This window comes from Camelus dromedarius, chromosome 15 (genome assembly GCF_036321535.1).
Source record: "Camelus dromedarius isolate mCamDro1 chromosome 15, mCamDro1.pat, whole genome shotgun sequence".
Classification (NCBI taxonomy): Eukaryota; Metazoa; Chordata; class Mammalia; order Artiodactyla; family Camelidae; genus Camelus; species Camelus dromedarius.
Genome location: NC_087450.1, coordinates 33,655,872 through 33,682,506, shown reverse-complemented (window position 1 = coordinate 33,682,506; position 26,635 = coordinate 33,655,872). Strand labels below are relative to the sequence as shown.

Below are 26,635 nucleotides of genomic sequence, written 5' to 3'. Positions count from 1 at the left end.
CAGAGCCGGGGGAGTGGGGACGTGTTCCTGGCTACTAAGATGGTGAGCCGAGGGAGCATGCGGTAGTGCCCCCACCCGTGGGTTTGACAGGAAGGCTCCTGTGCAAGTGACGTGGGTGCAGCATGAAGCCCAGCACCCTTTTCTGCATCCCACCCTCCACAGCTCTGAAAGTCAGAAGTGAGCATGTCTGAGGTGATTTGAAATGTGTAGGGAGCCTGATTCTAGTGCCTGGCATCCTCCACTGTTTCCCAGGCCCTGAGTGCTGCAACCCGCTGGGGAGAAATTGTTCTCTGCTGTGTATTTTATTGATTCAAGTTTGTTTGACTCAGTGTAGACTCTGTCTCAGTTTCTGTGCTGGGACCCTTGTAGGCTCACTTGGGACCCCTTCAGCCCATGTTTATGACCCTAGTTTGCTGGGATTTATGAGAGATTGTTTTTTAAAAAGAGAGACACTGAGTTTCTTTCAGGTTTCACGAGAAAAGCAAGACATATGTGCGTGGGTTACTGGATGACAGGAAAGGTTGTAGTTAAGGCAAAGCCGTGCTGATACTTGTAGGCGTTACAGGAGAGGGGGCTCAGCCAGGCTGGACTAGGGGTCAGGGAAGGTTTGGGGGAAGCAGAGGGGCCCTCGAGGTGGAACGCAGCAGACTCCCCCACCCCCAGTGAAATCTGACATGATGGTTCTTAGTGTCTTTTTATTAATACCTTTAATCCTGGCTCAAGTACCTCCATCTCTCTGGAAGCTCACTGTAAAGTGTTGTGTGCCCTAGCTCTCAGGGTGTACCATCCTTTCCATCACCAGGACTGGGTTTTTATGATCAAACTTCCTGAGAGGTTTCTTCTGGATAAGTTTTATCTTCCAGTTGTTCTGATCTTGCTTCTGAACTGCAGGGGGTCACTGGAGGAAGCCATTCAACCTGCAGGGACTGTTGCCCTCTCAGAGCTCTGAGTGCCCGACTCACCAGGGCTCTCTGGGCTGCTTGCCGGGGGGCCATTTATATGTTCTTCCAGAACTTGTTTATTCCCAGGACTGGCTCTTCCAATCCTTTGTCCCTCCCGAAGCCCTCACCCCCCAGAGCTGAGCCTTCTAAGGATCCCTTCACCTGTCTTTCCCCCAACTCCAAGACCTACTGTATGTAACAGTGCCCTTCCACCAACCCACGGCGGTGCCCCTTGGCTGCTAGAGGACCCTCCTGGCACCCTGGATCCATTCCCCACCCCCCACCTTCCTTAAGGCCTTGCAGTAGAGTGTCCTCACCCAGGCCAGACTGCTGCTTACTAGCTGGATGACCTTGGGCAAGTCACTCAACCTCTCTGTGCCTCAGTTTTTTTCATCTATAAGATGGGATAATAGTACCCCCCTTGCAGGACTAAATTAATTGGTACATGTAAAGTGCTTAGCACGGGCCTGGGGCAGAGTGTTACTGCTCCGTGGTCCTTCTCTTCTCCTCTCCCTGCATCTTCACCCTCTCCCCCTTTTCCTCATACCACTGTGCTTAAATTGTCCACCCAGTCAGCAAAACAACAGGACAATCAAAGCACAAAAACATCTGTCCTCTTCTTAGCTTCATGGAAGCTATGGTCTCATCTCCCTCTCTTGGAAGATTTCTTGAGAGAGGGAAGAGTTGTGCCTTCAAATCTTATTAATTCCTTAACCCGTTATAGTACTTTATGGCTTCCATTCTGCCTCATCCCAGCCACTCACTGAGTCTGCTGTCGATACAGTCACCAGGGACCTCCCGATTGCCAAATCCAGCACGACTTTTGGTCATCCTCTGAGCTTTCTTGGGCACTTGACGCTGTTGTCCTCATGGTGCATTTCTTTGTACTTTGCATTACATTGACTCCTTTATTCTCTATCCAGAGCAATGCTACGTAACATTCAGATATCACTCATATTCATTTTTTCAGATTTTTTTTTACAAAGATAAATTTCAGACATAGTAGTAATCACCTGGGAACACCCTTTCCATGTGCCTCCATTTCAGAAATCTGCACTTTCCCTCATTTGGTGTTTCTTATCCCAGTGCATGATTTTATACAATTAATGCATACGTACGAATCCATAACCAGTATAGAACATTTTGCATATTATTAAGCTGTATATGAACAACAACCTATCACTTCTTGAGAAGTGGTTTTTGATAGCACCAGACCATGTGGTGTTAATCTAGGGTGTCAGTCCAAGCTGCCTGACCAGACAGTGTCAGACACACACTTTGGTTCTCACCTCAGCTTTCTTCAGCATGCAATTAGGAATTCTGAAAATGCTTTATTCTTGCATGAGGCACTTTGCAGCCTGTCTGGGTGTTTTATGTTTGGCTTTTACGCTCATAAAAGATGGCTCTGTTATGTTTGTTTGTTTGTTTGTTTGTTTATAATACTTCTTTCATGCTTTTTTTTTATTGCTGCACTCCTGGTTTTCTTCCTACTTAAAGGTTTCTTCTGTGCATTTCATTACATATTTCTTTGTGTGTCTATTACTTGTGGGATTTTTAAAAGGATGGTCGTTGGTCCTCCTCACCCTCTCCCTCCCTGACAGCATAACCCCATCCATTTTCATAAGCTCAACTCCCATCAGTAAGAGGAAGATTCTGAAATCCTATCTTCAGCCCTAAGTGTGCTCCTGTACGTGTTTACCTCCAGGTCCTCCAAGCCCCTCCAACTTGCTCCACCACCTGTATCTTCAATGCGTCACTGTCCACCCATCTTCCACAGAGTCACCTCTCTTTTTAACCTGGGCTCTGCCTCTCTGTCTGCACGTTTGTGCTCTCTGCTGCTTCCCTTTATTCAGGCCCTTGCTTGAAATACAGATTGTTTCCTACACAAGTTGTCTCCCACACCCCTTCACCAGTCTGTCCACACTATTACCAGAGTAACTGACCAAAATGCAAAACTGATCATCCTTGACTTCTTAAAAACCTCAGGCACACTCCCCTTCCTGCCATTTTGGATTGTCTGCAGGCCCAGCCCAGGCTCCCGAGCTTGCTGGGTCCAGCCTGCCTTTCCTGCCTGTCTCCTGACTCTGTTGGTAGGCCTCCTCTTCCCTCACCTCAGTCATCTCCTCACCCTACACACTAGGTCTTCTCAGCTCTGTGCCCTTGTTCATGCCCTTCCCTCTACCAGGGATGCTGTTCCCTTCGTACTTTCCTCATCCTCCAAGATTCAGCTTACACGCATCACCCCGACACCTGGGCAGAGCTGGCTCTTCTGCGCCCTGTGCTTTCAGCGGTGGGTTACAAACTTGCAGTCCTTGGATTACACTGGTTTGGGTTACATTTGATCTATTTGCATGTCTCTCTCCCAGGCTTGGCCTGAAGGGGCTCAAGGTCAGAGCTGTATTGTCTGCCTTGGTGTCTTTGTGCCTGGCCCCTGATGGATGCCCAGCAAACACTGGATGATTAGTGACTACAGGCCGGTCAGCCCAGCCCTGCCTGTTTGCCCCCTGCACACAGTCCCTGGGGTGAAGTCATGGAGGCTGTTTGTTCATCCCTCAGGATGACAGCAGGTCACATTAGAAAGAGTAGAGAGGTGCTGTCCAACATCTACACTGGATAGTGCAGCCCACTCCGGGCACCAAAATGCTATTTGAAACCCAAATGTGGGCAATGGGGTCTTTACTCAGCCGATCTCCAGCTCACCTCGTACCAGCACAGCCACTACCCTCCTGTCTGTAGAAAACCCTCCACTTCAACAGTTAGCTGTCCTCCTGCCCCATCCCTCTCAGTCCTTCCCCGACCCCTGCCCCATGATAACTGTCTTCCTCACTCACTCGGCCATATCCAGTATTTCCATCTCCAGCCCCTGGAGCTGGACAAGGGCCAGGGCGCTCCCATTTCATAGATGAAGAACTAAGTCCAGAGAGGGGGCCAAGGTTAGGACAGGGAACCCTTCCATACACGAAGAGTGTGGAAGCAGCTTGCAGCCCTGCTTCTTTCCCATGGGGTGACACCCAGACCCCCTGTTGAGAGGGCAGCCCTCAGCTTCAAGATGAGGGGCAGGGAGTATCCAGGGCAGCTTGGGAGCACGGACCCACACCCTGTGACCAGCAGCCACCTTGGGCGCCTTATAGGGGAGGCGGCAGTGCCTGCTAGCCGTGGGGCCATCTGGTCATTTCTCTTACACCAGGTCAGGAGAGGGAGCCCAGATGCTGAGAGGGTGGCAGGACATGGTAGCGGTGTTGAGGGAAAGGGTCCGGGGAAAGAAGGACTGAAGAAATGACACATGGAGCCCCATTTGCTGCTAGAGTTGCTCTGAACCCAGGCAGGTACAAATGTGGGGAGAGAAGATACTGGAAGGAAGGTGTGTTCAGCACACAGCATGTGTTAGCGCCCCTGGGTGGGAAGCGGAGGATTCCGTGAGAAAGTGCTCCATCCCCAGACTCCAGGCGTGTTTGGGCCTCTCATAAAAAATGTCTGACTTGGAAATTACAAACCTCAGACTGAGGCTGGACTGGCCCAGGCTTGTCCCACTCCTCCCCATGGTGGCAGAGGATGGCCAGGTGGTGGGGAGGGAGTTCCTAGGAGTGGCTCTACCAGTGAGAAAAAGGCAGTCCCAGAGCAAAGGAAGAGTAGGGGGTCTTTGGGGGGGAAAGAGACACCTTGGAGTGGCCCAGGTGGCACACTCCTTTCCACCACTTAGTTTGGGTTGTCAGTATCTCTGTGGGTTTCTGAGAGGAGCTGGTGAGCTTTCAGAAAAGGGAAGTTGGCTGAAGACACACCAGGAGATGGGTTTTAATACCCATCCAACTCGTCCCCTAGGCCGCCTCCCTCTGCCTGACACGCTCTGTCTCCCACTCCAGCATCCACACTGCTCCTGGATGCCTCCCTGCTGGCGCGGGGGTGAATCTCCTGGGCCTTGGCCACTATCCCTAGGGACTTTTAACAGAGTGAGAGTGTCTCTGTCCATGATATAAGAGGGCTGGACTAAGAAGATTAAAGCAATTGGGAACAGGGGATTTGGTCCCATCAGACCTTGTATCTGAAGCCTAAAAGCCTGTGGCTGGGGTGACGATTGGAGAAACAGTCCTAGGCCCTTGTCTCCTCCAGCAGGAAGAGGTGTGTGTGTTGGGGGGACGTTCATTCTCCTGAGATGGCTAGGGCTGAGGATATGTGGGGTTCAGGGGTGCATGTTTGGGGCTTTAGTCACCTCTTTGTAGCCCTTTGGAAGCCCTGAAGGCTGTGTGCCCCCTATGACTTCCCCTGTGGACAGAGGACAGACACATCACCCCACCCCAAAAGAAACCCCTGACTCATGCAACATACACGTCTTGTGCGTGGGGGCCCTAGGCAGCAGATAGGTTATCTTGGGTGCTCTCAGACATTGACACAGGCATACTGAACAAAACAGAAAGGGGTGGAGGTGGGCAAGACGGCTTTGGTTCTGAGGGAGGGCAGTGGGCCAGCTCTGGTGACCCTGAAGCCCCTGCCTCACCCAGTGTCCTTTCCTGGTGTGGTAGCAGCCACCACAGGTTCCAGGGCCAGGGAAGGGTACTTGGCGCTGAGGAAAGCCAGGGGAGGGGGTCTAAGCGGAGCCAAGAGCTTGAACTGGATGGAGGTGGCAAATTCCCAGGCTGAAGAGCCTCACATCATCCCAGAGGAGAGAAGGGCAAGGCCCTTGGTGCCTTGGGCAGGACCTCGGGATTGCAGAGGGGACCTGGAGGCCAGAGAAGAGCAGGGGCCTCCCAGGGGTCCAGGCAGGCCACCTCTCCTGTGAGCCTGAGGGCCTCTCCTGGGGAAGTGTTCTGACTTTAAGGACACACAGGGCAGGGCCCTGGACAGTTTCCCCACTCTGTCCCCAGAGTGTCCCTTCATCTTGGGGAACCCACTTTGAACCCTACTGATGCTAGGGCCAGATGGACCCAGTGACATTTATTTGGTTTTCCTTCGAACAGCTGAGGCAGGCTTGCATTTTCAAAAGGAACTTTACTAGTATTGAGAGAGAAAAGCAAGATCACAGAAAACGCAGCTTTCCGGTTAAGCAAGACTTCTGCTCTCAGTTATCAGGCTCTGGCTGGGAACTGGGCAGCTGGAGCTCCCAAAGCCCCTGCCTGTCTCCTCCTGCCGTCGTGCTCTGCGCTGTGGGGACATCATCCCTGGCACACTACTCCAAACCAAGACCCTTTTCTCTTCCTGCCACCCACCTGGCTCCTGCAGATGTCCCTTGTCCAGTTGGCTGAGGGGCCCTGTGCTGGCAATAGACCAGGGAGTGACCTTGTCCCTCCCGCCCAGAGCCTGCCTGTCCTCGCTCCTGCGGCACGGCCACAGACCCCCAGTCCGGGGAGGGGCCTTCCTGGTCAGTCCTCCTCCGAGATTTCCAGCGAGACCTCCGCCTTCAGCCTCCCCGTGGCCTCTGCCTTCTTAGAGGACACCCATCGGCGTGCAGAGAGCTGGTAGGAGCTCTCATCCCTGGCTGGACCCTGCGAGCCCTGGGTGAGGCCCAGCAGAGCCCGGCCCTGGCGGAGGAATTTGGGGCTGGAGAAGCAGTAGAGCACGGGGTCCAGGACACTGTTGAGGTAGGTGAAGGCCAGGGAGCCGTGGAAGAGCTGCGTGCAGACGTTGAGGGTGGGGCAGGCCCGCAGGCGGAAGGCCACGATGGAAGCACCGCCGAAGATGACGCTGGGCAGGAAGCAAACGGTGTAGACGGCCACCACCGCGGCCAGCACGCGCATGGCCCTGCGCGGGCCCGCCTGCCTGTCCAGGCCGCGGCGCCGGAGGCTGAGCGCCATGCTCACGATGGCGAAGAGGATGAGCGCCAGCGGCAGGAAGAACTCCAGCAGAAACAGCGCCTGGTGCCAGCGGAGTGAGGCCGAGGGGCGCGTGCCCAGCTGGTAACTGAGGCAGGAGTGGCCGGAGTAGGCGGTCAGGAGCAGGTGCCCGTTGAGGAGCAGGAGGCCCCCCCAGAGCCCCCCGGCCACCTGGGCGGCTGCCCCCACCGAGGCCCTGCTCAGCGCGTGGTGGGGCCGCACCACCTTCAGGTAGCGGTTGAGCGCGATGGCCGTGAGGAAGACCACGCTGGCCGAGCGGTTGGTGGACATCATGAAGAGGTTGACTTTGCAGGCAGCACCTCCGAAGCGCCAGGTCTCCTGGCGGAAGTAGTAGTCCACGCGCAGGGGCAGGTTGATGATTAGGAGAAAGTCCGCCACCACCAGGCTGACCAGGAAGACTGTGCTGGACGTCCAGGGCCGCATGTGGAAGCAGAAGATGAAGAAGGCCAAGCCGTTCCCCACAAGGCCCAGGACAAACTCCATGCCCAGGACTGGCGCCAGGAGGGCAGACACCGTGGGGGAGGAGGCCGGGCGGCAGGGAGCTGAGGCCTCTCCAGGTGACCCCAAGGCAGTGGTGAAGGCAGAGGGAGAGAAGGAGGGAGAGGGAGGGAGGGAGGCAGGGAGAGTGGAGGGGGAGAGAGAAGAAAGGGGAGATGCAGAGCTCATGTTAAATTCCATGGGATCCGTGGGCTGTGGACCTGAGAGAAGTTTCCAGGGTCTTCCTACCCCAGCACGAGTGTTCAGGGATGAGTGCTTGCTCTCAGCTGGCCACCACAATGACTCAGTATCCTGGGGTTTGCATCAACAGCTGCTGAGAAACACCCAGGGTTGCTATTTGCAGGCAAAGGGGAACCCTGCAGGCCTCCCTCCCTCCCCTCCTCCCTGGGGCACTGAGTGGCCTGTGAGGTCTCTAAGCCCAGCCTCAGTTGCAGTCTGCAAGGCAGGGCTCAGCAGGGGTGATCGGAGGCCCTGAGAGACCCTGCATGGGGAGGAGGGCCAAGCTGGGGTGAAGTTGAGGACAGTGTTCGCAGCCCTGAGTGGTCTGACATTTGCTTGCCTGAAGGCAGGAGCTGGTCCTGGCAACTCACAGCCCTCTGGAATATGCAGACCACTCTGGACCCCCTTCCCATTACAGATAAAGACAGGAGACTACCTCCTTGCCTCTACCTGCTCTAGCAGCAGCAGGGACTGTGGACTCAACAATGTTGCCCTGGGAGAGGGAGGCCTGGTGGGAACAGCCTGCTGTATGTCCGCCAGCCTGCTGTGGTTATTCCCAGGTTCCGACAGTTCCAAAGTTGTGATGGTCCCAAGTCCACGTCCATGATGAAGACCATCCCACAGGCAGAGGGCACCCCTGCCAAGTTTCTACTGCCATGATCTGGGGGCTTCTCCCACAAACAGAACAATCCTGAGAATCGAGTTTCTCTGCCATTGTCCACCCACCTCGGCGGGCCATCACCCTCTATGCACTACCCACTTTCCCAGTGCGTGGTGTTCTCATGAGCCCATAGGGGCAGGCCCGTGGGTAAAGATGAGGGCTGGGGCTCCTGGGAACCTGGGACAGCACCAAGAGAGGCTGTGGTTCCAGCTCCAGGACTTGATAACCTCCCTTGCTAACTGACTATGGTCAGTGGGGTGCCATGTGCTGCCAACTCTGCTTAGGACTGGGTTTCAGGCACAGTGGCTGTTGGCCCCTCTCCTGCAGACCCTCTAGGCCTTTCCACTGGCCAAGGCTAAGGGCAGACAGCCTGCGATCACAGGGTGCAGGGTGGTCGGACCACAAGCCTGAGATTTGAATGCAGACAGGCCTGGGCTGGAAACAGCCTCTCTGAGTCTCATCTGTAAGGTGGGTGTTCCACCTTCCTATTGACATGTGAGGATTTAATGAGGTCAGGTCTGTAAAAACTTCTAGCAAATTCCTTGGCACAGAGTTAGTGTTCAGAAAAACAGGTTCTAATTTTCATGATTTTCTGTCTAGGATCAGGCCTGCCTTTGGCACTAGGAGCAAACTCCCCTTCTTGTGGCCACCTGCTCTCTGCCCAGCGGGCCTCCCCTGGACATTCCTTTGTCCTGTCAGCTCCCGCACAGAGCAACTCATTGCCTTAGCCTCTGCCCTCACTGCCCAGGACTGGTCACAAGTTAGGGGAAGGCGGGTGGTGTTTTTGCTTTGCTTGCAGGAGAGGAAATCCCTTAGGTGTAGAGCGGTAGGTGGGTGAGGGTTCCGACATCCCTCAGGGCTGGAAGCCCTTTCGGCAAGGTCAGGGCCTCCTTTAGTCAGAGGAGGGGATCAAAGCAGTGAGCTGCCAGGCTGGGGTGGGGAAGGCAGGGTTCAGACTCAAGTTTTCTGGAGGAAGCTTTGATTCTACCCAGGGACCTGTTTAACCCAGATCAGCTTCAGTTCCCTCCCCAGGCGGCCCCTCACCAACTTCTCACTGAAGTCCCAGGAAACTGAGCCCAGATCTCCCACTGCAGGTTCCATGTTTCATCTCTACCTACTGCTGTGCCCAGAGCTCCCAGCACCCCTGGACCCCACCGGGGCCTGTGCATAGCAGGGGGCGCAGGGGGATGAGGCCAGACACCTCTCCCCCTGCTGCCAAGCTCCCCATACAGCTTCACAGCCCTGTGCAGGCTCATCACGATCTTCGGGTATTAACCGTAGTTCTCTCTGGGGGCGGGGGGCGGTTGTGTTTTTTACGTATTTCTGTGTTTTCTACAATTAGCACAGGTCACTTCTGTTATTGGGGAGAAAAACCTCAACAGATGCTATTTTTTAAAGTTATGTAAAAAGAGTAGGTGAGAAAGAGGCAGATAAGAGACCCTTCACACATCCATGGCCACCTGGTGCCCCAGACACCGCCACACAGTCACGGGAGCTCGCGGTGCCTGCCATCCCCCATGGCCTGTGTGAGTGCAGACAAGCAGGCGCTCATCCACCAGGAAGCCTTTATTGAGGGCCTTCTTGGCGGCAGGGACAGAGGGCTGGAGAGGCAGCCTGGCCTCAGGGAGCAGTTCACCTGGCCAAACTGTATAGAGGGCTGTTAGGAGAGAAGGGGAGTTACTGTCCCCAGCAACCTGGCATCCTGGCCGAGAGGACAGGAGATGGATGGGTGGCACTGATGTTCAGGGCCCAGCCTGGGGCACGCTGAGTCACTTGGCAGCAGTACACATAGAAGCAGTGAGGTGGGGGGAGTTATTTGGCAGGGGTGGTGTTCAGGCCAGGGTGGCTGCTCTGGGCTCACAGCAAGAGGGTCACCCTAGGGGCTTCTTGCGGGCGGGGTCCTGGGTCACAGAGAGGGCTGCGGAGCCTCGCCCTTGCTCCCAGGAGTACCTGTGGAGACGCCGGTGGGCAGGGGTCAGACAAGGTTGGGCCCTGAGGATCCCAGGGAAAGGAGGGCAGTCCCAGTGTTGGGGGTCAGTCCTCCCAGGGACTCACGCAGTCCCGGCTGGCACCAGGAAGCTGTCATCAGCGTTCAGGCTCAGGCGCAGTCCTTCCATCATCAACACCGAGGAGCCCTCCTAGGAAAGAGGAGTAGGAGAAGGGAATGGAGGCTGTTGGCCACCACACCTGTGTGAGCATCCCTGAGTCTGCCTCAGGAAGGAAGCCCTGGGAGCCGGTCCAGGCTAGGGGCGTCTAAGACCCAGTAACAGCCTGGTCCCCAAGGGCTGGCAGGAGGCTGGGCCACCCTCTCCCAGGGACCCCACTTGCCAGCTGCCACAGCCATACGTCCACGTCCTGTCTCGAGCCTTTGCTGCTGCCTTGTCCGTGGACGATCACCTGGTAGGAAGTGACAAAGACCGTTCTGGTGCACCCTGCCCCACACAGGACCAGGCCTTGAACCTGCCCCCAGACACCAGGCCTGTATGGGGCAGGGGTGGGGCCCACAACACAGCTTCATTTCCATGCGCAGAGCAGAGACCAGGAATTGGAGAGGAAGGCTGCTCAGGCCACAGGCCTCCCTGCCCACCTGCTGTTGGGATCACACATGCCTGTCCTTCACACACACGTGCATATCTGCTCCCTCTGACACATGACACAACTACTGCTGACTCATATGGATGCCCGCCTGCCAGGGACACACTAGGGACACACGCACACTTGTATACAGGCACAGTGCAAACCCATGTACCACACACACATGAATGCCCCAAAGGACACCTGTCTCCCTTCCTCCATGAGATGTTAGGAGTCTGGCCTAAGGAGGAGGAGGGAGATGGGAGGGGATGAGCGGGAGTGAGAGGGAGGCTGAGCTGCTCCTATCTGCATCAGCCTGGAAGCCCACAGCTACTGTGCAGGCCACCTTCCCACAGGCCCAGAGTGGAACCCAGTAGATATTTGCTGGAGTAAACGGAAGCAGGGAGGAGGAAGGGTGTGAAAGAGGCGGAAGGCAGGGCCACGGGGCGGGAGGCGCTTGGTGGTGTGTGCACCGGCTCGCACAGCCCTGTATAAGCTCAGAGGCTTGTTGGCCAGGCCTCTTAGGGCACGTCTGCATCCAGTGAGCATCCCTCCATAGGGTTGTCTGATTCAAACTGCAAGGGATGTGGCAAATTGCAAAGCACAAGTGAACATGAGCCTCCTAGCAGGTCTCCTTGTTGCCACACTTGCCCACCTGACCTGGTCCTCATGTAGCCTACAGTGATCTTTTTGAAACACCACTCTAGCCTGGTCACACACCTGCTTCAACGTTTGGGTGAAGCTCTCCTGTCTCCAGGACAGGTCCTTGCACCTTGCCCAGCCCAGGAGGGCTGCGAACACCTGGGCACTGCCTGCTACTCTGGCCATCTAGCAATTGTGCCTGCTGCCCCCACCCCTTGCCCTGGTCCCCCAACCTCAGCTATCTGCAATATCAGTCAGTTTCAAGCCTCCAGACCTTTGCTCATGCTTCTCTTTCACCTGGAATGCTCTCTCCATCTCCCTTTCTTCCTTTTGCAAACTCCTATATTAGCTTTAAAGCTCAGCCTATACATCACCTCTGCCAGGAAGTCTTCCCTGACTTCCCTCACAGCTGGGTTCCTTCTTTATCCTCCTATGGCTTCCCGTAGCTTCTCTAGCAAAGAATGTGTCACATGCTTGTGGCAATTGTTGATTAACTTGTCCAACTGCCAGACGATACCTTCATCTATCTTATTTTCCTACCAAAACCTGAAACATAACAGGCCCTCAATAAATGTTGAATGAAAGGAGGCCAGCTTTGTTGGGCTCTCTCACTGTGCAACTCTTCACCCAATCCTCACCCCCAAATATCTCTGTCCCTTCTGGCTCCTAAGGCTATGATTGCCCAAAGGCCCAGGAATTCCTGGCAGGGGGTTGACACTAGACTCTCAGGAACCTGCTGTGGATGGGGGCAACCCCTTACTCTGAAAGCAAAGGAGGATTGCTGGGGACCAGGTAGCTTCCATGGGCTTCCACTCACAGCAAAGCCATCATTCTCTGAGTCAGGGAGGAAAAAGGAAAGTCTGTGATCGTGTCTGCAACCTCCAGAACTGGCAAGTGAGTGTGTGTGTCCATGTGTCACCAGTTCCCATCTCCCAGGGCTGCTGGGTGGGTGCCCTGGGTGGCCCAGGGCTGCATTACCTGGGTCTCATAGGTGTCCCCAAACAGGCTGAGCGGTGTGCCTGCCTGCAGCTCCTTGCGGTGGCCATCCAGCCAGGCCTCCAGGGACATGGGCTCCATGATGGACCGTGTACTCAGGGGGAATGGTGGTTCCTTGAGCAGCTGGTCTGCACCCACAGCACAGCTGTGGTCAGTGTCTTCTGGCCTCGCCTGAACAGCCCCAGCAGACCCAGTTCCCAGTGGTCCCAGCTCCTAGTCTCTGGAATGGGCTCTGAATCCAGCTCAAGGACCCAGCAGCCATGTGGGGGTACTATTTGGTGCCATTTTCTTGTGCCTTGAGTACTGGACAGAGTACTCAAAAGGAGACTCCCTGGTACCCAGGGCCAAGAGCCATCCTTCTGTGGGAAGGGAGGGAGGGAGGGAGGGAGAAAGGTGGTTCCCGGTGGCCTCACCAGGCTTGGGCTTCCCTGTTCTGTGCTGCTCAGAGGTGAAGAACCTATAGGAAGAAATGCACAGGGGGAGTGGCTAGTAAGACACAGGAACACACACACTCACACTCATACACTCTAGGGCACAGGAGCCCACATATGCTCATAGGGCCCTCACACAACTTGTTGTATATCTGCCATCCTTTCCTTCCCCTCCCCAGGTTGCTTTCCAGCCCGGGGTCCTCCCACCCCGGGAGAGGCAGACTTTCTCCCTAAATCCTGGGCGTGGTGGCTCCGGGCTGGCCAGTGCTGCCGAGGAGCACTGCTGGGATGGGTCTGCTCTCCCCGCCAGAGCGCAGGGCTCCTCAAGAGAGCCAGGGGCAGGGGCAGGGCTGGGGGCTCACTCCTGGATGATGGGGGCCAACTGTGTGCCAAGGTCCTCGCAGTAAAACCACTTTTCAAACAGGACGTCCGTGGTGTCCCCCACGTAGTACCTGCCAGAACAAAGGACAGCACGCGGCTCCCCACCTGGACGGCCTCAGGGCAGCCTCTCTCAGGCCTGGCTCTGCTAGTGGACGCCTGCGCCCCCACCCCAGCCCTGCACAGCTGACTGCCAGCTTCGTCCTGTTGGCGCCACCTAGTGGCCAATGCACGCTCACCCACACCCACGCCTGGCTCTCCCAGGAACACCTGTGTGGCCCCAAAGTGGGAGGACTATTATCAGCCCCATTCTCATAGCTCCTCCTAGTTCCCAAACCTGACCATTTACAAAGAAGACAGAAGTAACTCTGAAGCTCAGAGAGAAGCTGGGCAGCGCGGCAGGGATTACACAGCCTGTAAGTGGCACAAGCAGGGCAGACCCGAGACAGTCTTAGAAGCATAGGGAACATCAGTGACAAGTGTTTTTCCAAAAACTGAGGAAGCTGAGGCTGACCAGGACCCGTGGCTGGATCTCCACCTGCCTGCTGGCATTCTAGGTCGGAGCACATGGAACCTTAAGGAACCAATGTGCAGAAGATGCCCCCCAGATGACGGGGTTCTTCTCCCCTTGGGGTCATGGATCCCTTTGAGAACTAGAGCAAAGCACTGGGCCTCTTCTCTGGAGGAAGGTCCACATGCATGCCCACATAGCCTCCAGCAGACTCCCTGAAGTCACCTGGGCCCCCAGCCCCCAGCTCCGCTGGCCTGAGGAATGTCTGGCAGACACATGCCCGGCCTCAGGGCCCTATGTGTGCAGCACATCTACTGACCAAATGCCTAATCCCCAGGCTCAGCTCCCAGGGCCAACACAGCTCTGCTCTTCAGCTCCTCCTGAAAAAGAGAAGTGGTCCTGCTTATGGGAGGTGGTTTACAGACACACAGTGCATCCACCCCACCTGACACCCTGAGTTCCAACCTGGGATGGAGCTGGCCACCAGAAAGCCTCATAACCAGACCTCGATGTCCTCCAGGAATTGCCTTCAGAGTGGCATTTTCACGTTAAGCCTCTGGCTTTTATTAAAGGTCAAAAGCAGCAGATGAAATCTGTTATTAAATTTGCTGTAAAAATGTTACTGAAGACGCTGTCCTCTCCATCACTAAAAACTCCTCATATAAAGCCCCGTGTGAAAAATTGCCTTTCAAATTTAAGGCCAGGCATCTATTCCTATAACAGACTGTTCTGCAGTAAATTACTGTGCAGTCATTAATACTGTGTTTTTTGAAAAGCATGTAATAGTATGAGAAATACTCCTGAATTTTTTTTTAATGTAAAAAAAGCAAAACTCAAACCCATGCTTACAGTAAGACTGCAATGTTGTAAGGTTGCAGATAAGCACAGAAAGAAGACGAGATGGAAATTTAAGTGCTTTGTTGGATTTAATTGGTGGGATGACTTTTGTTTTTCTCTTTATTTTTGTTAATTTCGTTTAATTGAGGTATCATTCGCATACTATAATATTTACTCTTTTCTTGACAGGTAATTTTGTTTAGTTTGCTTTCTTGTACTTTTCCAGACTTCAGGATTAAATGGGTGTGACTTTGGTAATTAGAAAAAAGGGGAAGCATTAAAAAAATTGTCCATTAAAACAAAAGATTAGGGGCAAAGTATCCTGATTTCAGTAGCCTGTTGAGAAATTTTTATTTTCTCAGTTAAAAAAATACAAAATATAGCTTAGCTTTTAGAAAAAATTCTGTGTCCCCCAGAACCAAAGGCTGAGTCCTCCTTTCGGAGGAATAATAATCGGGTGACTGACTGGAACGAGATGGGAGCTCAGCTAGAGAAACTCAGCAGCCATCTCTGCACCTGTGTTCACCCCCTCCTTGGTGCTGACTCACGCTCCCATCTAGGCTGTCCCGGCCCTAATGTCATTTTTCTCAATAATGCCAGCTCGGCTGCTTTCTTTCAGCTCGGGTCCAGTTTCTTCATCTGTAAAGTACAGATGATAACAGTACCTACCCAATATGATCATTGTGAGGATTAAACGAATAAATACACATAAAGCGATTGCCCAGTGCGCAGCACGTTGCAAATGTTATACAAATGTTAGCGCTGGTTGTGGAATGAGCTGGGGTAGAGAAGCAAGGATAGGCGTGCACTGGCAGAGACCTAATGAACTCTGGGGCCAGAGGCTGGGAGAAGCAGCGGTGTTCCAGGCTGCCCTGGGCCAGGTGGGTCTGACGTTGGCATCCTTCCCGCCTTTCCCCAGCAGATCTCAGTGCAGAAAGCATAGGTTCTGGTCTCAGCTAGAAGGTGTCTGGCTGAATGGGCTTCCAGGCAGGTCACAGAGAACATCCCCCCCACCTACCTTCATCATGAAACCCATCCTAGCACCTACCCCAACCTCTCCCCGTCAGCCAGCAAACACAGGCTCTCCATTGCCAACGAACCCTCTCCATGGCCAGGAAGTGCTTCCTTGGGTCTACCCTAGGATCCTTTCCTCTGCTGCTTGCCACCCCCATCTCCGCCCCAAATGCCCAGACCAGGCCCATTTACCTGAGCCCATCTAGTTCTGTTTTCAGCCGCCTCCGCTCAATCACCAGCCCCATGGTGTTGGCAAACCGCTGTGGAGAGTGGGGGACCCCAGCAGGCAGGAGGAAGATCTGCAGCGGTGGGGACAAGGTGCCAGCAAGGCTGCAGTCCCCCACAGAGACCTCAGTGCTGCAGTGTCCTGGCCTCGCCAGCCGACCCGCAGTCCAGCCCAGCCCTCCCCCTACACCAGGAGAAGGCTGAGAGGAAGAGACCTCCACCAGAGCCAGGATGAGTGGACACGAGGGGGTTCCTGTGCTGGGGCTCAGCCTCACCTCTCCCTGCCGAATGACCACATCCCGGTGTTTCCCTCGCTCCAGGACTCGGAGAAGCATGTCACCCTCCAGCTGGTAAAACACCTGTGAGACAGGACAGCAGATGGGCTCGGACCCTCCCCACTTCCCCTTCCAGGTACTTGGCCTGGGTTCTGTCCAGAAAACCTGAGAAACTTCCTGAGGGCCTCGGAGTTTATAAGCAGCAACTTCAATCCTGCCCTGAGGTGCCAGTCTCCCTGACACACACCACAGATAAAAGTGCTGGGGACATATAAGGATCATACCTGGACACTAAAGTGATAACCAAAGTACCTAGGACCCAACAGCTGGTGTCTGGCTTGGGGGCAGGGGGCTGGCTGGGATGCTCCCTGGACAATTCAAGGACCCATCAGCCATGTAGGAGAATCACCCGTTTACTGTGTCCCAGGGCCTGGGCAAGCGCTTTCCCATACAGGCAGATCTTCTTGTATTGTGCCTTGCTTCGTTGTGCTTCCCAGCTAGTGTGTTTTTTTTTGTTTGTTTGTTTGTTTTTTATAAATTAAAGGTTGTGGCAACCCTGCATCAAGCAAATCTATTTGGTGCCATTTTTCCAACAGTATTACTTCCAAATTAAGGTATGTGCATTGCTCCAAAAATATTATTAGCCCCGTTCTGCAGAAAAGGAAAAAAGAAAACTGAGGCTCAGAGAGTAATGCAGCTTGCCCAAGGTCACACAGTCAGTCCTGGAGCAGTAGTGTGGGCCTGAGCCTGCATGTAGCCCTGGAGCCTGGGCTGGCTCCTCTGACCGCAGCGATGCCAGGCACGGTGTGGGCAGTGCTGGGCCAAATCCCTCTGGGAGCCGGTGGGCCATGTACATGGTGGACTTGATGCTGGAAGCGGGGTTGGGGGGTGAATTGGGGGGTGCTGTGGGGGCTGGGAGCACTTGCCGCCTGCTATCTCCCAGGTTGGGGAGGGGGGCTGCAGGGCTCCTACTGTATTTTTCCTATTTCATCCTAAGTCCCTAATTAATGTGTTTACTGAGATCACCCATGGAGCTGGGAGGAGGAGGAGGCAGACACATTTCCTCTCTACCAGTCACACACTGGGTGTTAAAAGCTCCAGCCAAATAGTTGATGGGGTGTTATTAATAATAATTATTATTATTATCATGTAAGGAGTTAGAGGAGATAGTAGATGCTGTGACAAGAACCTCTAAGAGAAATCAATCTGAGCTCAGGGAAACTAGAGAAACTTGGCTTTACCATCTGCCACGAAGGGCAAATTGACAACCCCCCCCGCCCCCCGCGAAGGGTAATTTGAGGAAGGGCAGGAAGAGTCTTCATAGCTCGCAGCCCTGTAGGGTGGGTGGTCTGAGGGGTTTCTCAGGATGCAGGACCATCATGGCTGGAATCAAGAAAGTCCAGGGCAAACCAAGTCAGCTGGCCACCTTACAGCACGACCTAGAACTAAAACTAGGCTCCAGGGACCAGGGCAGAGCACCCAAGTCCCTCTCAGCATTTGGGTCTCATTTTGGAGGTTGATCTCACATATTCAGGTTTGGGGGCAAGGGGACCAGTGCACCACCCCCAGAGCATGGACAGTCCTGTGTCCAGAGGATTATGCCCCAAAACTAGAACCTCCCACACGCACAGAGGCTGGGCTCTTTTCCCCGCTTCCCCAGCAGATTCCTTTGACGATGGGGTTGTCAAGGGTGTCACTGGGTGCCCACAACTTCCAGGCAGCAGTTTCACCCTGTGGTTTCAGTTGTGCCCCCTTCACCCATCAGCCATCTGACCGCCCCCTTCTCCTGTCCACAGGCTCTGGCCCTGTCATAGGAAGTGTCCCCTCCCATGGGCTGGGTCAGGGGAGGGGACAGGGCAGGCTTACCTCCTCACCCTCCTCGATGTGGTAGTCCTTCCTGGTATTGGGGCCCCCTACAAACATGATTTTGAGCTGCTTCTGGTGCCTGCAATGGATGAGGGGGGAGAAGTCATGAACCAGCTCGTGGGAGAAGACAGGAGGGCTGTAGGGGCCCATGGGGGAGCTAGAGGGAGCCTGGGCACACCTCGGGGAGGTAACAGGGCTGTTTGTGCATCGCTGTCCCTGTCAGTCTCCACGTTCATCCCAGTGTGCCCGTGTGCATCCAAGAGTCTGTGTGTGTGTGTGTGAGACTGTAGGTGTGCCTGTGTTCTTCCTCTGCTCAAAGCCCTCCAAGCAGCTTCCCATGTCCGCCCCAGCCCAACATTCACATGTTGAAGTCCAAACCCCAGTCCCTCAGAATGTGACCTAATTTGGCACTAGGGTCATTGCAGATGTAATTAGTTAAGCTGCGATGAGGTTGTACTGGAGTAGTAGTCATAAGGTAATATGACTGGTGTCCTTACTAAAAGGGGAGATTGAGACACAGACACACTCACAAGGAGACACCCATGTGAAGATAAAGGCAGAGGTCAAGGTGATGCAGCAGAAGCCAAGCAATGCAGAGATTGCAGCCAAACCCCCAGGAGCTGGGAGAGGCCTGGAGCAGCCTAGCGCTCTCAGGTCTGCCTGCCTGCCTCACCCCTTGTTTATTTATATGTATTGGCTGCCTCCTCTCATCTGAATGTCAGCTCCACCAGGAAGGGACTTCTGTCAGTTTCCTGCGGATCTTCAGTGTCCAGAACAGTGCCTGGCATCTATCAGGTGCTCAGTGAGCATCTGCTGAGTGAGTAAAGGGAAGGCCTGCATTTTGTGATTATTAATATTGGGGCAGTGCTGGAGGGCAGGGTGGGGGCCTGGAGGCAGGGGGAGCCCGTAAGTACCCATTGTGACAAGGGTGGAACCAGAGCAGTGGCCATGGACCTGGAGAGGAGCAGATGGAAGTGAGACACCATTAGGGGGAGAAAGTGAGGGTGGAGGATGAGACTGTGGACGGGGATGAAGTGGAGGAAAGGGTTGAGGGTGACGACAGTGATAGAAGAGACCAGGTTTTGGGGGAGATGCTGAACATCAGCTGTGGCAGTGCTGCGCAGTGAGAAGAGTGTGGACTTTGGAGTCAAACTCTTGCATATGCTTGGGTCTGGACCCTGTCCTGAACTAGCTCTGTTGACATTGGGAAAGTTATTTATTAAAAATCCTACCTCATGGGGCTACTGGGAAAATTAAAGGAGATGATGGGAAAACACTTGGTGGTCTCTGGCTGGTCAAGGTGTGAAAGATTGTAGCTGAGTGGTTTGAGAAGCCGCCCTGTTGGAGATGCTCTGCAGACACAGCAAACATGGGGCTGTGAGCCCGGAGCTGGGGAGCACAGGCGGTCCGGCCACCCAGTCGAATGTGGGGGAAGGAGGTGAAAGGGCCAGAGGGGACGGCCTGGGAAGACAAATCATGATCCTCCCATGGGAGCGGATCCTCTGATTTCACCCTCTGCCTGCAGCTTCCCAGATAGAGCTGGGGTGTATGATTGGGCTATCCCCAGACCTCAGTTCTGCAATTCGTAGGTATCAACCCCACCCCCACAAGTTTCTGAGAGTTAATAGGGGTTGGAGAGCTGTTTCTCAGCCCTGGTGGGGAGGCTGCGACCTGCCATTTGCAGCTCTCCTAGTCTCAGTCACCTAGCCACCCTCAAACGCCAAGGACACAATCTCCACGCAGTCATCAGAAAGAGAAACAGAAAGAGGGTGGTGAAACCCGGAACAGCCCGTCCCCACCCTCCTCTGAACACCATGAGGATGACATACCCCCTTTCTGCAAGTTCTGGGTGAAGGAATTTGGAGCTGGAGCTTGAAGGGTGAAAGGTGAGGGGTGCAGATGGAAGAAGACGAGGTGAGGACAGAGGGCACGAGGATGGGGGCGTGCGTGGGACTCACAGGAGCTTGTTGCAGACCGGGGGCAGGAAAGAGGCCCGGTTCTCCTCCACCCAGGCCTTCACTCTCACCGGATACTCCATCGCTGCCCGGGAGCCGAGCTCTGGAGCTGCGTCCTCTGCGCCGTCGGAGCGGCGCGACCCGGCCCAGCCGCCTACTGGCCGCCGGCTGAATCAGCAACTGGGGTCAAAGGGCGGGGCAATACCCCCGGCCGCGCGGCGGCCCCTCGCGGACTTGGGTCCGGAGCCATCCGCGTCTCCGCGGCGCCCGAGTGGAGCGGCGGTTCCAAGCACAAGGCACAGGATCGAGAACCTTCCTGGCCCCTTGTCCCACTTTCCGCCTGGGCCCCAGGAAGACTCCAAAGAAATCCTATAAGGGGGAGAAGGGGGTTTGGAAACCCGAGCGCCTGAGCACAGGGGTGCTGGCAGTAGGTTGAAGCCTTAGTTTCCTCGTCTGACAACTGGGAGTGTCTACACAGCCTTCTCAGGGTTACACAGCGGCCGCCAGAGGCCCCAGCTGACGTTAGTGCCCTCTCCTCTCACGAAGGCAGAGGGCAGGCTATCATCCCCAGATTTGTTGGGTGCCGCTCGCTCGGATCTGCCTGTGGCCAGCTCGGGAGACGACCGGAGGAGCGGCGGTGGGCGCAGTGCCGGGGGCCCCGGACGCACGACAGGGACCGCCTGCCTGGCCCGGGCGGCACCGGCCCCTCGCCTACGTCCGCAGGCGGCAGGCGGAGCACCGACGAGGTGCCTGGCACTGTTCTGGGCTCCTTCCATGCTTTAGGGGCATACTCAAGTCACACGACAATTTATGAAGAGTTTTACAGATGAAGAACCGGGCATTCAGACCTCAAGAAGCTAGGGTCTGGGGTGGGGAGGGCGGACAGACCTGGGCTAATGATTCCAGCCAAGAGTTAGAGGCTCCAAGCCGGGATCCTCGGGGGCGCGGGGAGACCCGGCGCCTGGGTGTGTGGCTGCGGAGGAGGGGAAGGTCCATCGGAAACCCGTTTTCCTCTTTCTTCCCGACTTAGAATTCTTAGGAAAACTGTGTGTGTGTTGGAGGAGGGCGGGTGAGGAGGTGGTAGGTTGGGGAGAAGGAACATAGCCCGGGCTCTGACACGAGAATTCAGACTGTAGAGTTTAAGAAATTTGAAATTCCTCCAACTCCTGCCCCCCAGCACATCTTGCCCCTTCCCTGTTGCCTGGGGTGGGCGGGTTTTCTCGGCACCCTCAGACACAGGGGCTCCCTTTGCAAATAAAACCCACTCAGACAGGAAACAAGATTCCCGCCCTTCTCCGCTGGGACACTCCCGTTTCCTCTCGATGCACCCCCACCCCTTTTCCCATTTTCTTCCTCCTTTTTCCTTTTATTTATTTAAAACTTTTTTCCCCCCTCTGAACATTTCTTTCTAGAATCTTGCTTAGCACCAAAATAACTCAAACTATATTCTTAATCTTTCTCATCTGCAAGTAATCAGAGGAGAAGTAAACAGCGACACATGAAACACCAAGGATCTATGATGTGTGAGGTTTGCTTTGGATGTTTGTTAAATGGATGGATGGATGAGTGGGTGGTAAAGGCATGAATGAATTCACACTAAAAGAAAAAAAAACACCATTTCAGCCCAACAGATGTTCTGACACTAGTTCAAAGAAATGAATGTTAGTTATACTGCATTCTAATCTACTGAGGCAAATAACATGAATAAGTGAGGCCACAAGTGATTGGTGTCTGAACAGTCCAGGTAAACCCTAAATACAGGCTAAGTAATCTGCTGCATAGTCACTGTCAAATATGCTGTTTAGCTTGTTCTGCGTAGATAAAACACCATGTCTATTCCATTGGCAAGCCTCCTGGCTTGGGTGTTGGGCACCATTTGATGCTAATGTCCAGAAAGTCGACAATTCAAATGTTACTGGTGTGTCCTGGCATTGTTTAGTCACAGCCACCCGGGTTCCTTCTAGTTTCTGGACCTTACAGCTCACAGCAGCCAGCTCTCCCCTCTGCACCAGCAGCTCATTGGCACCAGAGTCAGAAGCAGTCTCTGCCCCAGGACCAGGGTTCACCAGAGCCTGTTGTGCGTGCTGGTGCCTGGCTCTGTTCTCCCCTGCATGGCGGTTTCCTGCCCAGATCACTGAAACCAGTAGATGCGTCTAGGCTCTGCTGAGCCTAGCTGCTGGTTACAGTCTGATCCCTTCAGTCTCTTGATGGACAGAACTAGTTTCTTCAGTTGCTCCCTTCCCCAGCCCACCTTGGTCTGTCACAGTCTCCCTGTCTCTTACCACTTTCCCACCCTTTCATATAATTCAGCAAATGTTTAAGAACAAATATGAATAAAAGGGCTTGATAATAAACTGTACTGGTTATTTGGAAATCTAGGTTCTGGCCCTGCTATCTCTTTAACTTGAATTATTTACAAGTCTGTTTTAAATTTTCTAGACATATGGTTGGTTTGAGGTTTTTTGCTTGGCTGTCATTCTGTTTTGCTTTTTGTGTCTGATTTTACTGAACTGTGATGAGTGAAGATGGTCAGTGTATTATTTTGGGGTGGGGGGATGTATTAAGATTTCCTTTACAGCTTAGTCTAGGGTCAATTTTTGTGAATGTGTATTCTCTGCTTAGAATGTAATTTCTATTAGTTTATCCTGTTGTGTTACACAAATTATTTATTTCCCAGTTTATCAGGATGCTCATGGGCACAAATAACAGAGACCCTAGTTAAACAGTAGCTTAACCAATAGAAGGTTAGACTATGTAACTGGATACCCAGAGGGAGAATGAGCCTGTAACCTAGTGGTGTCATCACAGACTCTGGTTCTTTCCATTCCTCAGATCTGCTATCTGCAGCAACCTCTTCATCCCAGGGCTGGTTCCCTGAGGGGTCAAGGGAGGGTTAGGGTCTAAGATTGGGGCATTAAATAATAAAAGGGGTTGACCCTCCAAGGTACTGCCTCTCTAGAATGTGATCGAAATTGAGTGTTGGCCCTTGGATGGAGCCTGCAACCACAGCTAAGACCCTACTGGACAGGGCAAGGCAGGGCAGTGGAGGGAAAGCCCTCCATCTGCACCAGGGTCACTGTCAGCTTTTCATGGTTCTCTGCAAAAGAGCAGGAAGTTTCTGTCTCCCTGTTACCTCACAGGAGGACAGTCCTCAGGGAGACATTCACAGACTAGTTCTGCTTAGAGCTTTCAGCTTGGCTTATATATCTGCTACATTTCCATTTTTTCTGGCTCCAGGGCTAATGGGCTCTCCCCTGCTCCCCTCCTCCCTCCTTCCTCCCATGCAGACAATATTCTGCAGCTTGCTGGTCCTCTCCCCGCTTTGCCAGGGGCCACTGACTGCTACCTCCCTTCAAATCACTCTGTGTTAGACACTCCTCACTGCTCCTCCCACCCCACCTCCTGTGGCATCCCCCTCATTTTTCCTGGCATGGATCCTATATGCCTTGGGCGGTAGTGGACATATGTGAGCTCTTACAAGTCCAGGGCACTTCTGGACTCATGGTGGACAGTGGCTGAGCTGGGCATTTCTTGTAGCCCAGGTGTCATGGAGGAATTCACATCTGCTACCTATAGATGAGGAAATGGAGAAATATCGGCCACTCCTACAACTTAAAAAAATGATTAAAACCCCAAAAAACAAAACAAACTGAAAAAAACCAACAAAATGATGGGCGAAAGATTTGAACAAACATTTCACAAATATTTACAAATAGCCAATAAGCACATCAAAAAATGCTCAATGCCATTAGTCATCAGGGGAACACATTACATCTACAATGAGGTACTATTACACACCCAGTAGAATGGCTAAAATTAAAAAGACTGCCAACACCAAATGTTGACAAGGATATAGAGCAACTGAAATGCTCAGCATTGCTGGTGGGAGTACAACATGACACAACTACTTATAAGGGTCTGGCAGTTTCTTGTAAAACTAAACATAGAACTTCATCAAAATTAAAAACTTTTGTGTATCAAAGGACACTATCAACAGAGTGAAAAGGCAACCCACAAAATGGGAGAGAATATTTATACATAATATATCTAGTAATGGATTAATATTCAGAATACATAAAGAACTCATAAAACTCAACAATAAAAAAACCAAACAACTTAATTAAAAAATGGGTGAAGGATTTGAATAGAAATTCCTCCAAAGAAGATACATAAATGGTCAACAAGCACATGGAAAGATGCTCAACATCACTAATTTTTAAGGAAATGCAAATCAAAACCACAATGAGATACCACTTCACACTCATTAGGATGAATATTACCATAAACAAACAAACAACCCAAACAAACAGAAAACAAGTGTTGGTAAAGAGAATCCTTGTGTGTAACTGGTGGGAATGTAAAATGGCACAGCTATTGTGAAACACAGTATGGTGGTTCCTCAAAAAATTAAACAATTACCATATGATCCAGCAATTCCACTTTTGGGTATACACCCAAAAGAAGAGAAAGCAGGAACTTGAACAGGTATTTGTGTACCCATCTTCATAGCAACATTATTCACAATAACCAAAAGATGAAAGCAACCTAAATGTCTATTGACTGATAAGTGGATAAACAAGGTGTGGTATACCCATACAATAGAAAATGAATGAAAATTTGATATATGCTGTAACATGGTTAAACCTTGAAAACATTATGGCTAATTGAAATAAGCCAGACATAAAAGGATAAATGCTGTATGATTCCACTTATATGAGGTACCTAGAATAGTCCAATTTATAGAGACAGAAAGAATAGTGGTTATTAGGGGCTGAGGGAAGGGGTATGGAGAGTTATGGTTTAATGGGTACAGATTTTCAGTTTGGGATGATAAAAAAGTTCTGGAGATGAATAGTGGGGATAGTTGCACAACAATGTAAATGTACTTAATGCTAGTGAATTGTACACTTAAAATGGTTAAAATGGTAAACTTTATGTTATGTATATTTTACTACAATTTAAAAATGCTTTGGGGGCAGTGAAGGTATAGCTCAGTGGTAGAGCATGTTCTTAGCATGCTTGAAGTCCTGGGTTCAATTTCCCAGTACCTCCATAAAAAAAGGCTTAAAAAAAACTATATAAACCTACATTATGACCCAGCAATTCCACTCCTGTATTTACTGAAAATAAATGAAAACAAAAGGACTTGTACAAGAGTGCTCTTAGCCGCTTTGTTTACAATAGCTTCAAACAGGAAATAACCCAGGATGTCCATTAATAGGAGAATGGCTAACCAGCTGTGATGTATATGTGTAAAGCAGTATTACTGAAGCCACTCAGTCAGTTGTTGGACAGAGATAGGAACAAAGGTTGTTTTACTCCAGTTCTTTATCTTTCTTCAACCCCACAGGGTGAGCTTTCCTACTCATCCCAAATTTTTTACATAAGGACAGCCCTGGGTTTTACTGAAACCTCAGAGTTCCACAGCTGCCTCTGCTAAGACTCTTCCTCCTCTCAAAGGGAAGACCCCATCACCACCTGTGCTTAGTCCCTAAGACCTGCCATCCTGCACCTGGTCCAGTAGTCTGGAGTCAGCTGTTGCCAGAACTGACAGAGGAACCAGCCCATCTTCTCAGCAGGAGGGCTTTTGGCATTTATTTGGATGCCCCAGCATACCTGGATCCCAGTTTTCATCTCTCTAGTGGCCCTAGTTCTGTCTGGTCTTTCCCATATTTCAAGTTACAACTCTTTGGCCATCATCACAGGGGGTCTCTGTGAGCCCTGATTAGTGTCTCTCTTAAGGGTGACCCCTGAGAGGCACAGTTCTCATGGGTCTCCTTCTCTGTGGAGTGTTGAGAGCAGGGACTCTTAAGTCACATAATCTGTATTTGAATCCTGGCTCTACCACTTACTTGGGTAACCTCACCGTGCCTCAGTTTCCTCATCTGTGAAAGAAAAGAATACTACTGCTTACTACATATGGTTAGCATGAGCATTAAATTAGTTAATAGGGTGTAAAGTTCTTAGAACACTGTGTGACACACAGTAAGCTCTATGTAAGTGCGTTATTTTTACCCACTGAGCACCACCATGTTCTCCCTATTCTTTGAAAGATTTTGTTCTCATATGACAAGTGAAAGAAAGAATTGGGACCCAGTCAGGATCCAGTCAGGAGGCAGAAAGCACACCAGTAATCTGAACAGGGAAGATTCAGTTTAAAGAACTGTTAATTAGCAAACGGGGATTAACTACCAAGAGGGGTAAACGGAATTCTAAAGGATACAGAAATAACGGATAAAAGGAGCAGCCACTACCTCCAGAGATGACACAGAAAACCCACAGAAGGATAAACTTGGAAAAGGCCCTCCCTCCTCGCCAAAGCTGAGACTCAGAACTCACTGGTGGGGGCGTGGAGGTAGCCCACTGCACGGCAGAGAAGTTTGCTGAGCTGCTGCAGGCTGGGGTTGGCAAGCAGGAAACTGTGTGCTGGGTGATGGCAAAATCTGACTGGAAGCCGCCCACTGGCAGCTGTGCTGTAGGAGCAGGAAAAAAAGCGCTGAGATGAGGAAGAGACGGCCCTTCAGGCTTCCTCTGGCACCTTCCATAGACAAGGCCCGACTGTGGCGCTGGCTGCAGGGTCACAGAGCAGGGTGGAGACGGGTGTTTGTGGAGTAGAGAAGCACTAAGTTAACAACTGGCACACACCCCATCTACGTTCTCATAATTAAACAAAATGTAGCAGGACTCTTTCCTGTTTGTGTTTTATGTATTTATAGTGGTATGAAGAGGGCTATGGTTAGGGCAGCCCTGGGCTCCTGGATGTCTGCGACAGTCACAGTCATGCTTA

General features: G+C 52.5%; 2 protein-coding genes across 4 annotated transcripts; both read right to left on the bottom strand.

Annotated features, from left to right (window-relative positions):
• Positions 1-5,904: 5,904 nt before the first annotated feature.
• OXER1 (oxoeicosanoid receptor 1) lies at positions 5,905-7,444 on the bottom strand. Its single transcript, XM_031466924.2, has one exon. The coding sequence runs from the start codon at positions 7,442-7,444 to the stop codon at positions 6,296-6,298; it is 1,149 nt and encodes a 382-aa protein (XP_031322784.1). The 3' UTR covers positions 5,905-6,295.
• On the bottom strand, positions 7,444-20,317 carry HAAO (3-hydroxyanthranilate 3,4-dioxygenase). Of its 3 annotated transcripts, none has more exons than XM_010997146.3 (10): positions 19,852-20,316; positions 17,894-17,972; positions 16,028-16,111; positions 15,720-15,826; positions 13,150-13,239; positions 12,770-12,813; positions 12,339-12,484; positions 10,473-10,541; positions 10,200-10,282; positions 7,444-7,574 (listed from the first exon to the last, which is right to left on the bottom strand). In XM_010997146.3, the coding sequence occupies exons 1-10, from the start codon at positions 19,929-19,931 to the stop codon at positions 7,568-7,570; spliced, it is 789 nt and encodes a 262-aa protein (XP_010995448.1). In that variant the 5' UTR covers positions 19,932-20,316; the 3' UTR covers positions 7,444-7,567. The 3 variants fall into 3 exon arrangements, with proteins under 3 accessions (XP_010995448.1, XP_010995447.1, XP_031322785.1); XM_010997145.3 differs by lacking the exon at positions 7,444-7,574 and adding an exon at positions 9,696-10,094 and having other exon boundaries at positions 19,852-20,315; XM_031466925.2 differs by lacking the exons at positions 7,444-7,574; positions 13,150-13,239 and adding an exon at positions 9,696-10,094 and having other exon boundaries at positions 19,852-20,317.
• Between the last annotated feature and the right edge of the window lie 6,318 nt (positions 20,318-26,635).